The 12,371-nt window shown below is 40.1% G+C and overlaps 1 protein-coding gene across 8 annotated transcripts in view; it reads left to right on the top strand.

Moving 5' to 3' along the window:
• The window catches only part of pign (phosphatidylinositol glycan anchor biosynthesis, class N), a 101,401-nt gene extending 90,231 nt beyond the window's left edge, over positions 1–11,170 (top strand). For 7 of the 8 annotated variants that reach the window (XM_059651990.1, XM_048520779.2, XM_048520744.2 and 4 more), the window contains one exon: positions 9,911–11,170. In XM_059651990.1, the coding sequence (XP_059507973.1) occupies positions 9,911–10,034 (124 nt within the window). In that variant the 3' untranslated portion in view covers positions 10,035–11,170. The remainder of the gene's footprint in view (positions 1–9,910) is intronic. The other variant, XM_059651997.1, reaches the window with a different exon arrangement.
• The last annotated feature ends 1,201 nt before the right edge of the window (positions 11,171–12,371 follow it).

Genomic DNA, 12,371 nt, shown 5'->3' with positions numbered 1-12,371 from the left:
TATCAATAGCACTGAAGATAAATGGATTGACATTTTTTGGATTTCAAGCTAATCACCATATGAATTGGCATAAGTTAATCATAATAAATTATTCAACCTCTCTGAAAGAGGCAAACCTTGCTTTTCTAGAGTTATCACTAAAAATAGCTCTGAATTTGTGCTCATTAGCATGGTTTTCTTTTTCATTACTGCTTTTATTGTAATTGCTACGCTTAATATACTCTAGGTAAGTAAGCATCTGGAAAGGTGCCCCACAGAAGATTAAGTCATAAGAGCCCATTGTGTTCGTGGTAATATATTGGCATCAATAGACAATTGGTTCATGTGCAGGAAACAGTGACTGGGGACAAAGGGCTACTTTTTCAGATTGGCAGTCTATAACTAGTAGGCAACTGTTTACGATCTATATTCATGATTTAGAAGAAGGAAGTCCATGTACTGTAGTCAGACTGGCACACAACACTAAAATAGGTGGGAATGCAAGTTGTAAGAGGGATACAAACATTTTATAAAGAGACATTAATAGATTAAGTAAGTGGGCAAAAAGTTGGCAAATGGGAAAATGTGAAGTTGTTTATTTTGAAAGGGAGAATAAAAGAGCAATATTATTTAAATGAAGAAAAGCTGGAGAAAATTGCATACAAAGAGAGTTGGGGGTACTTGTGTATGAAGCACAAAAAGCGAGCACATTGGTGCAGCAGGTAATCAGGAAGGCTAATGGAATGTTGGCCTTTATTTCAAGGGCTTTGGAGTTTGAGTAGGGAAGTCTTACTGTAACTGTACGAGGTGCTGGTGAGTCCACTCTGGAGTACTGTGTAGTTTGGGTCCCCTTATTTAAGGAAAGATATCATTTCATTGGAGGCAGTTTAGAGAAGATTCACTAGAATGATCCCTGATATGGAGGGATTGTCTTATGAGCAAAGACTAAACAAGTTGGGACTCTACTCACTGAAGTTCAGCAGAATGAGAGGTGACCTCATTGAAACATATAGGTTTCTTAAGGGGCTTGACAGGTTAAATGAGAGGATTCATGGGACAGTCTAAGACCAGAGGGCATAGTCTTAGAATAAAGGAGCACCAATTTAAGATTGAGATGAGGTGAAATCTTTGGATTTTTTCTGAGTTTGAGTGTCTTTGGAACTCCTTCGCATTAAGAGGGTAGAGTCTTTTGTCAATATTTAAGGCTGAGATAGCTGTATCAACACCATAGCTCTAAAGTGGATTAAGGGCCACAACTCAACTGAAGGGCTTAATTCACTGAGAAATTCTAAAAATAGAAACTGAACATATCTCAATTCAGATGAGTAAAATGTTTTGAACAATTACTGAAGTTTGCAAACATTGTGACAAACACTCTTGATCAGTAGGGGAACCAGGGGTAAAACAGAAAAGCAGGAAAATAGATGTGAGGAATGCCAGATCAGCCTTGAGTCATGGAGGCATATAGCATGGAAACTGGCTCTTCAGTCCAACTCATCCATGTGGACCAAGTTTCCCAAACTAAACCATTCCTGTTTGCCTGTGGTTAGACTATATCCCTCTGAACCTTTCCTATTCATGTGCTTATCCAAATGCCTTTCAAAAGTTGTACCTGTACCTGTATCTACCACTTTGTCTGGCAATTCATTCCACATACGAACCACCTTCTGCGTGAAAAAGTTGCCCTTCGGTTTTTTTTTTAAATCTTTCCCCACTCACCTTTAAAATTATGCCCTCTAGTTTTGAACTTCCCTACCCTAGGGATATGATCTTCGCTCTTCATTCACCTTATCTATGCCCTTCATGATTTATAAACTTCTAAGGTCACCCCTCCACCTACTAGACTCTAGTGAAAAAAGTCCTAGCTTATTCAGCCTGTTATAACTCAAACTTTCCAATCCCTGTAATGTCCTTGTAAATCTTTCTTGTACACTGTCCATTTTGATAAAACCTTGCAATCATAGGGTGAGCAGCACTGTACATAGTACTCCGAAAATGCCCTCACCAGTGTTCTCTACAACCACAACGTGACATCCCAACTCCTGTACTCAATGGTCTGAGCAGTGGTGGCTAGCTCACTAAACACCTTCATTACCAGTCTATCTGTGATGGAACTGATCCTATTGAATGGTAGAGCTGACTCGAGGCTGGACGGCCTATTCCTATTCTTATGTCTTATGATCGTATAAGATCATTAAACATAAGAGCAGAAGTGGGCATTTGGGCCATCTGATCTGCCATTCAACAAGATCATTGTTAATAATCCTTTAGCTCTACTTTTTGCCTTATCCCCATTACCACTTTAGATATTACAGAAGGCATCAAAAGTCCTTATCACTGTAAATGAAGCACTCATTCAGTTGATTAAGTATAAAACTTTTTTTTAATCTTTATTGATCTCCCAGTTTGCGATGTCTTAGAGCCTCAGCTTGGTTACAATGTTTGCAAACTTTACTAATTGCTCAAAACATTTTACTCATCTGAATTAGAGATTTTCAGTTTCTATTCTTAGAATATCCCAGTTAATTAAACCCTTCAGTTGCATTGTGGCCCTTTATCTACCTTTAAGCTATGATGTTGATGCATCCAGCTAGCACAGTAACAACACTTCAATCACAAGGATTTAATTAGTCAGAAAAAGTAACAGCCTGTGGTTGAAACAGTGCTACTTGTCCTCTTTCCCCCTTGCTACATAGGCATGATCTTACTCCTTTCATATTTGCCTCTGCGCTGATTTAAACCTACTCCACCAAAGCCCACTGTCACTCTCCACTGTTGCTAATCTGAAGCTATATAATTTATTATCACTTGTATGGCTCCAATTTTGGAGAATTAGAGAGGTTGAGACAACAGTAACTTGTGTTTATGTGGCACCTTTCAGTGTAATAAAATATTGCAAAGTACTTCAAAGGAAAATCTTTTAAACAAAATTTGTCACTGAGTCACGTAAGGCAATATTGGGACGGACGACTCAAAAAATGACCAAAGTGATAAGCTTTAAGAAGCATCTTACAGAGCAATAGAGAGACATAGAATAATTAAGTCTACTTAGCTTTGCAAATACTTATTACCACACGCCATCTTGGAGACACCAATAAATGTTGCATTTTTGGCAGCTGGGTAAGAGCCAGTGTGTTTAACAGCTACTGTATATGTTTGTGATGCATCTAATTAAAATAAACCCAGAAGAGCTTGGTAAATTTTATGGGGAAAATTTGGTATAATATTGACTTTGGCCATTGTCTTGAAGGGGTGGAAGATGTTAATTCAGCTTTCTGTTATTCATCTCATCCAGACTTCATTTCTAAAGCACCTGATTCAAAATTTATTCTATATCTATTTTTTTAAGATTTTGGTCTGAGAAATGCATTACATATTTTTTCCTAGGACTGTCTATTGGGCACCTTTTGGTACTGTGCAAATGTGAGAAAACTTTGATCATTTTGTACATTTTCAATGGACCCAAGCACAGAGCCATCCTCTGTTCAGCTTAAAACAAGCCAAACAGTGACTGTCTTTCAGACTCCGTCTCAGACTCAGAATCACAGTGGAATAATGGGTGGTTTCATCACAGAAGCTTTAAGTTGTGTCTATATCTTTGGTCTGTGACCTCTTTCTTCCATGACATTGAGAGGGATCAGGAAGGGGACAATCCTTAACATCCATTTACATGTGGGTCTCTGTCCTGAGTCATCCAGTAAACAATTTCTGAAAAAAGTTAATGGAAGACTGGGAGGTCCCTTTCATACCTTGTTACAGTGCAGACCCTGGACTGGCCACCATTTTCGACATGGACCTAGTTTCACCTTCTGTCAATGCCTGTTGTAATAGGTAACTACTTTTTGTTTCCTTCCACAGTGCATGAAAGAAGACCCTAATTGTCTTGGCCTAGTGCCATAAAAAGTAATGAATAGATGCTTCTGTGTGATGTTGATTGAATTGCAGTCTTCTACAATTACAGCCTCAGGCTTGTTTTTTTAATGCCATGGCGTGCATGCATTAGAATCATTTTTACCCACTCTATGACGATAAAGAGAATAGCTTAGAAAAGCATGAATTCTGAAGGTTTTTCTTGCCCAGTTCACAATGTGGCATTGGAAAATGAGAATTAATCTGTGAACCTCTTGTAACTTGAGGAAATTCATGCCAGCTTTTGGGATTGGAGCTCACACCAGTGCAGAGACAAACTTATTCCTTCCTTTCCCTTGATACTAGCAAGGCAATTAATAATGTCAGTACTTTGGATAGCGTTGGTCTGTAGCTGTCTTAGTCACATTGTGCCTGTTGATAACATCTAGTATTTTCAAAAACCGCTCTGCACTGATGGATTCATGTGCTTTCTGAACAGTTGCATTGGCAATGGAGTGGTAGTCATTTGGCCCACTGTGTCCATGCCAGCTCTCTACAAAGCAACCCAGTCAGTATCCATTCATAAGAACATAAGAAATAAGAAAAGTAGTAGGTCAGGCTGCCCCTCAAGCCTGCCATCAATAAGATCATGGCTGAAATGCCCAGGCCAGCTCTTATAGCCCTCAACTGTCTGAGATTTCAAAAATCTACTTACCTCTTCTTTTAAGTACTTACAGTAATTTAGCCTCCTCAACTCTCTGAAGTCGACAGTTCCAAACATTCACTACCTTCTCACGGAAGAAATTTTATGTCTCATTCTTATTCTTAAACTATGTCCCCAGTTCAAGAATCCCCCACTCGTGTAAATATCTTTCAACATCTACCCAGTCGAGTCTTTTCGGAGTCTTGTGTTTTTCAATAAGATCACCCCTCGTCCTTCTAAACCGTAATGGATAAAGGCCTAACTTGCTAAGCAGTTCTTGATAAACCAGCCCCTTCTTCACAGGAATCAGCATTGCGAATCTTCTTTGAGTTGCCTTCACAACTATGGGGACCAGCGCTATCCAAAGTGCTCCAGGTGCCGCCTCACCAACACCCTGTACAGCTGTAACAAGACTTACCTGTTTTTGAACTCCAACCCCTTAGCAGTAAAATCCAAAATTCTATTTATTGTCTTAATAACTTGCTGCTTGCATGCTGATCTTTTGTGTTTCATGCACAAAAATACCCACATCCCTTGAAATGGAATTGCTCTTCATTTAAGTAATAGTTTACCTTTTCATTCCTCCTTTCAAAGTGTGAAACAAGAGCACTTTCCAACATTAACTTCTATTTGCCATGTTTTTTGCCCACTCACTTCAGGGTGTTCTCTTCATAGCATGCTTTCCCATTTTCTATCAAATGCAAATTTGTGTTCATTACATTCTGCTTCCCCCCCGACCCCAGAATAAAGTCATTCATGTACATAGTAAATAATTGCACTTGTAGGACAGATCCTTGTGGCACTCCACTACTTACATGATTCCAATATGATAAAATGGCCATTAGCGCCTTCCCTCTGTCTTCTGTGTGTTAACTGATCGAGTTTGTGCTCCTACATTACACCTAATGCTGTGGGCTCTTATCTTCTGCAATTACCTTGTATCTGGCACCTTATTTAGTGCTTTTTGAAAATCCAAATGTGTTATATCTATTGGTTCCCATTTATCAACTCTACTTGTTACATCCTCAAAGAATTTTAGCAAATGTGTCAAGCATAATTCTCCATTCAAAAATCATATTGATTCTGTTAAGCTTTTCTAAATGTCTTTTGCCTAATGGCAGATGTTGGGCTAAGTAACATTTAGATTTATGCTTTCTGTCTTCATCCATTCTTGAACGGGGACATCAATCCATTGAGTTCTGGAACATTTTAACCAATGCCTCCAGTATCTCTACAGCCACTTCCTTTAAAATCCTTCGGATGCAGGCCATTATGTCCCTTTAGTTTGTCAAATATTTTGACCCTCTAGATGGAGAAATCACAAGACTTCGCTCCATTAGCTATCTGATTTTCATAGTGTCTTCCACTCTGAGGACCAATCCAACCTAATGGTTTAAATTATCTGCCATTCCCCTCTTCTCCATTATCAATTCCCCAGTTGCGTCCTTCAAGAGTCCCTCACTTTTTAGTTGCTTTATTTTCCTTTACCAGTAGAAGCGCTTGCCGTTTGCTTTTATATTTTGTATCAATGTATCTTCACAATCAATCTCCTCTCTCCTATTAGCTTTTTAATCATCCACTGTTGGTTGGCCTACCACTAGTTTTTGCTATCTTACATGCCTTAATTTTTGCTTGGATTCTCTGTTTGACCATCTTTGTAAACCACAAGCGGGTTGTGCCTCTCCTTGAGCCCTTCTATTTGAATGAAGCATAGTTTTACTGTGTTGTGAAATCGCTGCTTAAACATCTGCCGCTACTCTTCTGCCAACTTCCTCTTAGTCCGAGATAATGGGAACTGCAGATGCTGGAGAATTCAAGATAACCAAAGTGTGGGGTTGGATGAACACAGCAGGCCAAGCAGCATCTCGGGAGCACAAAAGCTGATGTTTCGGGCCTCGACTCTTCATCAGAAAAGGGGGATGGGGAGAGGATTCTGAAATAAATAGGGAGAGAGGGGGAGGAGGACTGAAGATGGATAGAGGAGAAGATAGGTGGAGAGGAGCGTATGAGTGGGGAGGTGGGGAGGGGATAGGTCAGTCTGGGGAGGACGAACAGGTCAAGGGGGCGGGATGAGGTTAGTAGGTAGGAAATGGAGGTGTGGCTTGAGGTGGGAGGAGGGGATAGGTGAGAGGAAGAACAGGTTAGGCAGGTGGGGATGAGCTGAGCTGGTTTTGGGATGCAGTGGAGGGAGGGGAGATTTTGAAGCTGGTGAAATCCACATTGATGCCATTGGGCTGCAGCGTTCCCAAGCTGAATGAGTTGCTGTTCCTGTATCCTACGGATGGCATCATTGTGGCACTGCAGGAGGCACAGGCTGGACATGTTGTCTAAGGAATGGGAGCGGGAGTTGAAATGGTTCGCGATTGGGAGGTGCTGTTGTTTACTGCGAACCGAGCGGAGGTGTTCCGCAAAGCCGTCCCCAAGCCTCCGCTTGTTTTCCCCAATGTAGAGGAAGCCACACCGGTACAGCGGATGCAGTATACCACATTGGCGGATGTGCAGGTGAACGTCTGCTTGATGTGGAAAGTCATCTTGGGGCCTGGGTTGGGGGTGAGAGGGGAGGTGTGGGGCAGGTGTAGCACTTCCTGCGGTTGCAGGGGAAGGTGCCAGGTGTGGTGGGGTTAGAGAGGAGTGTAGAGCCGACAAGGGAGTTGCGGAGAGAGTGGTCTCTCTGGAAGGCAGACAAGGGTGGGGATGGAAAAATGTCTTTAGTGGTGGGATCAGATTGTCAATGGCGGAAGTGTCGGAGGATGACGCGTTTTATCTGGAGGTTGGTGGGGTGGTATGTGAGGACTCGAGGGATTCTCATTTGGCAGTTATTGCGGGGACGGAGTGTGAGGGATGAGGTGCGGGAAATGTGGGAGACACTGTTGAGGGTGTTCTCGACCACTGCGGGGGGTGGGGGGGTGGAGTTGCGGTTCTTGAAGAATGAGGACATCTAGGATGTGCGGGAATGGAATGCTCTTCCTCTTAGTCAGTTTTCCCAGCGAGCTCTGTAATTGCCTTTATTTCAGTTAAGGACTCTGGTTTGAGACCTGGGTTGCTCTCCTTCAAATTTCAAATTTGATCATGTTGTGTTCGCTACCCCCAGAGGTTCCTTAACAACGAGATTTCTTATGCTACTTCATTTAAACTTTATTAGATGTAAAATACCCAGTTCCTGGATAGATTGTGTCGCATGCTGCTAATAGAAACAATATCTCATTCACTGAACGGGTTCGTCTTCTAATTTACCCTTCCCATCTAATTTGTCCAGTCAATAAACAGATTAAAATTACCCATGATATTTGTAATGCTGTTCTTGAGCAGCTCAATTATATTCTGCTTTACACTTTGCCCTACAGAGATACAATTCTTCAGGAGCCTGTAGAAGACTCCTACTCGTGACTTATTTCCCTTGCTATTCCTTATTTTCACCCAAACTGATGCCGCAACATCGATATCTATCTATGCCCCACAATGAAACTTTTCTTTATTAATAAGGTTACCCCATTTCCTTTTTTCTTTTCGACCAGTATTCCGAAATATCAATGTACATGAACATTGAGTTCTCAGGCTTGGTCACTCTTCTTGCACATCCTCATGCTTTAGCTTGTAGCCCTGCAAGATTAGTGCCTCGTGTTTGTCTGAATTCATTTTGAAATCATTGACTGTCTCAACTCCACCCTTCCTCTTAGACATAGAGTTCCATGTCATTACCATTTGTTGCATTTAAAAAGATTTTCTTTGTATCCCCCTGCATTTCTTGCCCAAAACCTAAAATCTAGGACCCTCCTACTCCTTGTTAGACCAACTAATGAGTACAGGTTTTCTCTGTGTGTCTCAGCTAAACCTGTCATCACCTTTTATTAAACCACCTCTAAATCTTCTTTTATTCAAGTAAAATAGCCCCAGCTTCTCAACATTTTTGTAGCTGAATTCTCTCCATGGAAATATTGTGGTAAATCTCCTCAGAGTCCTCTAAAGGTTTAAAAGCCTGTGAGTCTGTACCTAATCTTTACATGTGAGTTGAGGCATTGATTGTGGGAGGGCAGTTTGAATGAATCTATTCCTGTGACTGTCCACAAAATGAACAGACTCTCTGGATCACAATCAGACTATTTTCTGGCCGTGTGGCTGTGACTCAGAAATATGGAGGCCATCTGAAGAACAGCCAACTTCAATCAACCCATCTAATATACATGTTGAACACACAAATCAGGATACAAACCTGAGATCATACTGCTTTATTTGGTTTTGTACCTCATTGTATATAAAATTTCTCTCTGATCATTCAGGAGACCCAATCATAATCAGCACACGCAAAAACAGAAATTGCTGGAAAAACTCAGCAGGTCTGGCAGCATCTATGGAGAGAAGTCAGAGTTGATGTTAGGGGTCCAGTGATCCTCAGAACCCAATCATAATGTTGAGTCATTTCTGCCAAAGAACTGGTGTTAATTCATTGGTGTAGAGCATCTAGCATTTGTGTAACTTGCCTTATTACATTAGATTTAGTGGCACTATCAGTGAAGCTGAAACATGACTGTGAATTGAGTGAGCAGGTCTAAGTGTACAACCTGTGCATTTTCAAATTTTATAGCTCTCTACCTTGATTTTCGCATCGTCTTTATATTATATGTTTGCACTTATCTGGAAAGCACAGTAAAGCAAGGGGTTGTTAGAAACCAGTCTGGAGTGGCCACAGAGTCTACCTTTTGATCTGATGTGGTTCATTCAAAACAATAGTGCAACTACCAAGTATAATCTTAACCCATACCTCTGGCACCTGTATTACATCCCTCAGCTATAAAGGAATTGACAGTGGTGAAAGATGGAATCAGTGGCAGTGCTATATATTCTTTGTCTAATTCTTCAAGGAGACAGGAGTGTTAGGCATTTTTTCCGCCTTCCCCAACCTCTACTTAAATATAATAACAAAACTCTACTTTGTGTTCAGCACTGCAGGAAGAGATCCTGCAAACTGGTGTCAACATGAAGAATTTATAAATAATAATTTTTACAATAATTATTCTGGTCTGGGAGGCAACAGGGATCTTTCACTGTTGACAACAGGGAATTGTCCAAGATGGTCAGTCCAGTATTAGACTTTTTACGTTGCAATAACTGTTGTGAGACAGTTTAATATAAGGAGTGCAAGTGTCTAATGTATAGAGATTCCTTTGGGTGCTGGTATTACTCTGTGTGCTTATGTGGAGTATGCCTGCTTTCAGCAAGCATGGAAGATGCATGGTAGGTCACTATTAATGCTTCACATCACCTATAAAAACCACCACAGCAGAAACATTTAGTCAGATTTGGTAGCTTAAGTGCAAAAACAATGTTGTCTCTTCGAAATTATGCAGTCAAATAAATTAATTGATCTTTTCTTTATTGCAGTATCAGTCATTATGTCATTGTGATGTCGATGACCATTTTTCTCATGTTTCTAAGTCGCTTGGCGAAGACCCTGACTACCCAGAGAATTGGATTTCACGAGAAAATTAAGCAGCATTTTATGTAATTATTGATTAAAGTGATGATTAAAATGGATTTGCAATGGCCAACTGCGTTTTGGTTTAGATTAAAACTGTGGCCTAGACTGTGATTTCTCAAGCCTTCCGCCTGTCCTCATTGTGTATGGGATGGTGTTGTCAATTGGTTACACAGTTATCCTAGAAACAGAAAATGACCAGAGATTTGTAATATTTTTACCACATTAATGTGCAGTCAGCTTGAGCATGCCATTTTAACATCTGAAATCAATGTTAATAACTAGATAATTGCAATTTTACCGAAGACCATCTTTAATGTAGCTTTGGAAGATTTGAAACTGTGGTAAGAAAGTCTTTTCAGCGTTTACTAGACTTACAGTAAATGAAAAGCATTTGCATTTACCATGGCATTGTTGCACCATTTGCAACTGGACTAAGTCTCCTCCAGTTTTGAATGTGTGTTTGACTACACATTGCAGTGAGGAAGTTGATGATCAAAGGCAAAAGTTGCCATTGTAATTGAGCATGGAGGGAGCAAAAGTGTGGATGATTTGCCAGAAAAAAATGTGGAAATCTCGAAACCAAACTCCAAATTTAAAGGATAAACAGCTGAAAGGGGAGAGGTATTGAAGAGGTTACTGTGGTGGAATGCAAAACCCAATGTTTTTTAATGATTAAATCTTTGAAAGGTTCTTCTTTTTGTACATATTTTAATTTGGCACATTGGAATTTATGTTCCTCACTGTTCTTTCTTCAAACATGCTGTATCAGATGAATTTCAGGGGTGTGGCAGAATGAGTTGCACCACAACATTTACATGTCTGGCGTCTCGTTTTAATTAAATGGGATTAATGTTGATGCCATGTTAAGTCCTAACTAGTTTGCTGTTAAATGCATGCATTAACCAGGCAAACGTGGCTTTTGGGACTTGTGCTCGGTTGTAATAGAGTGACCAAATGTAGCCGTCACTGAAACATTGCGTTTTGAATCCATGTAATGAAACTATCCAGTATGCCTTAAGTTTATAATAGTCATGGTTTGAATGTGCTGTGCACAACTTGAATACTTATGGATTCATTATTCAATGTGTGTGACCCAGATTTTTATGTTTTGTTTCTGTATTTATCATGGCTTGGTTAATAAAATATAAAGAATGGGAAATTGTTATTTGGCTTATGGAATTTCACCTTTGGAGTACATTAATTCTCTATTAAGTATCTAGTTATATTTTAAATGGTCCTGATAATAACTCTCTTGACTTTCCTAATAGATTATTTGAAAAGTGATAAATTATTGAAATAAAGAAATACTTTACCTGTTGTAAATTAAGTAAATTTCAACACTCTGACTTTATTGGTTCTGTATATTTTAGATCATTATCTGGACTACCCTTAATCTATGTAACTTCAAATTTTATAAACTAAAAAATTCTGGAGTATAAACTTATTTAATCTTCCTGTTTTAGCTCATTCCCTTTTCACTGGGGGTCAAATTTTGATTTTTTTGTTTAAAACTAAAAATTGGGAATATTCAGCTTCCATTAACTAAGACACATTGTGAACCTTTGTCAAAACTTGATGAAAGGTCATTAACCTGATGCCTCAACACATTTTATCTCTCAGCTCATAACTGCCAGTTTTCGAGCTACATATTGGAACTAACCCTGAAACTTATTGCCTTGGTTAGTTATTCTCACACTTGAGTTTTCTTTGACAAGTTGGTTTAGCACATTGTCACTGGAATGCTGGATTCATGCCCCATAGATACAATGACAGCCAGCTATAACTATTTCCCTACAGGGTAGAGGAGGTGGCGTTTTGAAAATAAACTGAACAGCTGCACTCACTGCTCTCAGCATAGAGCAAGCACACAGCTGTAAGCATCACAAAACATTGCGAGGCATCAGCATAACAAGATATAACTCGACAGCGATTTATTAACCTGACCTACTAAAAGAAACCTATGATCCACAACCGGCTTCCTCAACCATCACTGACTATATTGAAAAAGAAACGGACAAACCTTCCCACCAAGGTAAATTTCTAACAACTCTAGTATACACTCACTTCACTGCAGCATCCTCATTGATTCCAAACATATAGAGATCGTTGGGTAAATAATGATAATCCTCAGGTGTGTTAAAGGTGTCTGTTCTGCAGGACCAAAATGTGTGCATTTTCATAGAATCTCTACATTGTGGAAACAGGCCCTTCGGCCCAACAGGTCCACACTGACCCTCAGAGCATCCCACCCAGACCCATTCCCCAAACCCACTCAACCTGCACATCCCTGAACACTATGGGCAATTTAGCTTGGCCAGTCCACCCAGTCTGCACATCTCCGGATTCTGGGAGGAAACTGGAGCA

The sequence above is a fragment of the Stegostoma tigrinum genome, chromosome 2, assembly GCF_030684315.1.
Source record: "Stegostoma tigrinum isolate sSteTig4 chromosome 2, sSteTig4.hap1, whole genome shotgun sequence".
Taxonomy (NCBI): domain Eukaryota; kingdom Metazoa; phylum Chordata; class Chondrichthyes; order Orectolobiformes; family Stegostomatidae; genus Stegostoma; species Stegostoma tigrinum.
This window is presented reverse-complemented; position numbering and strand designations above follow the sequence as displayed.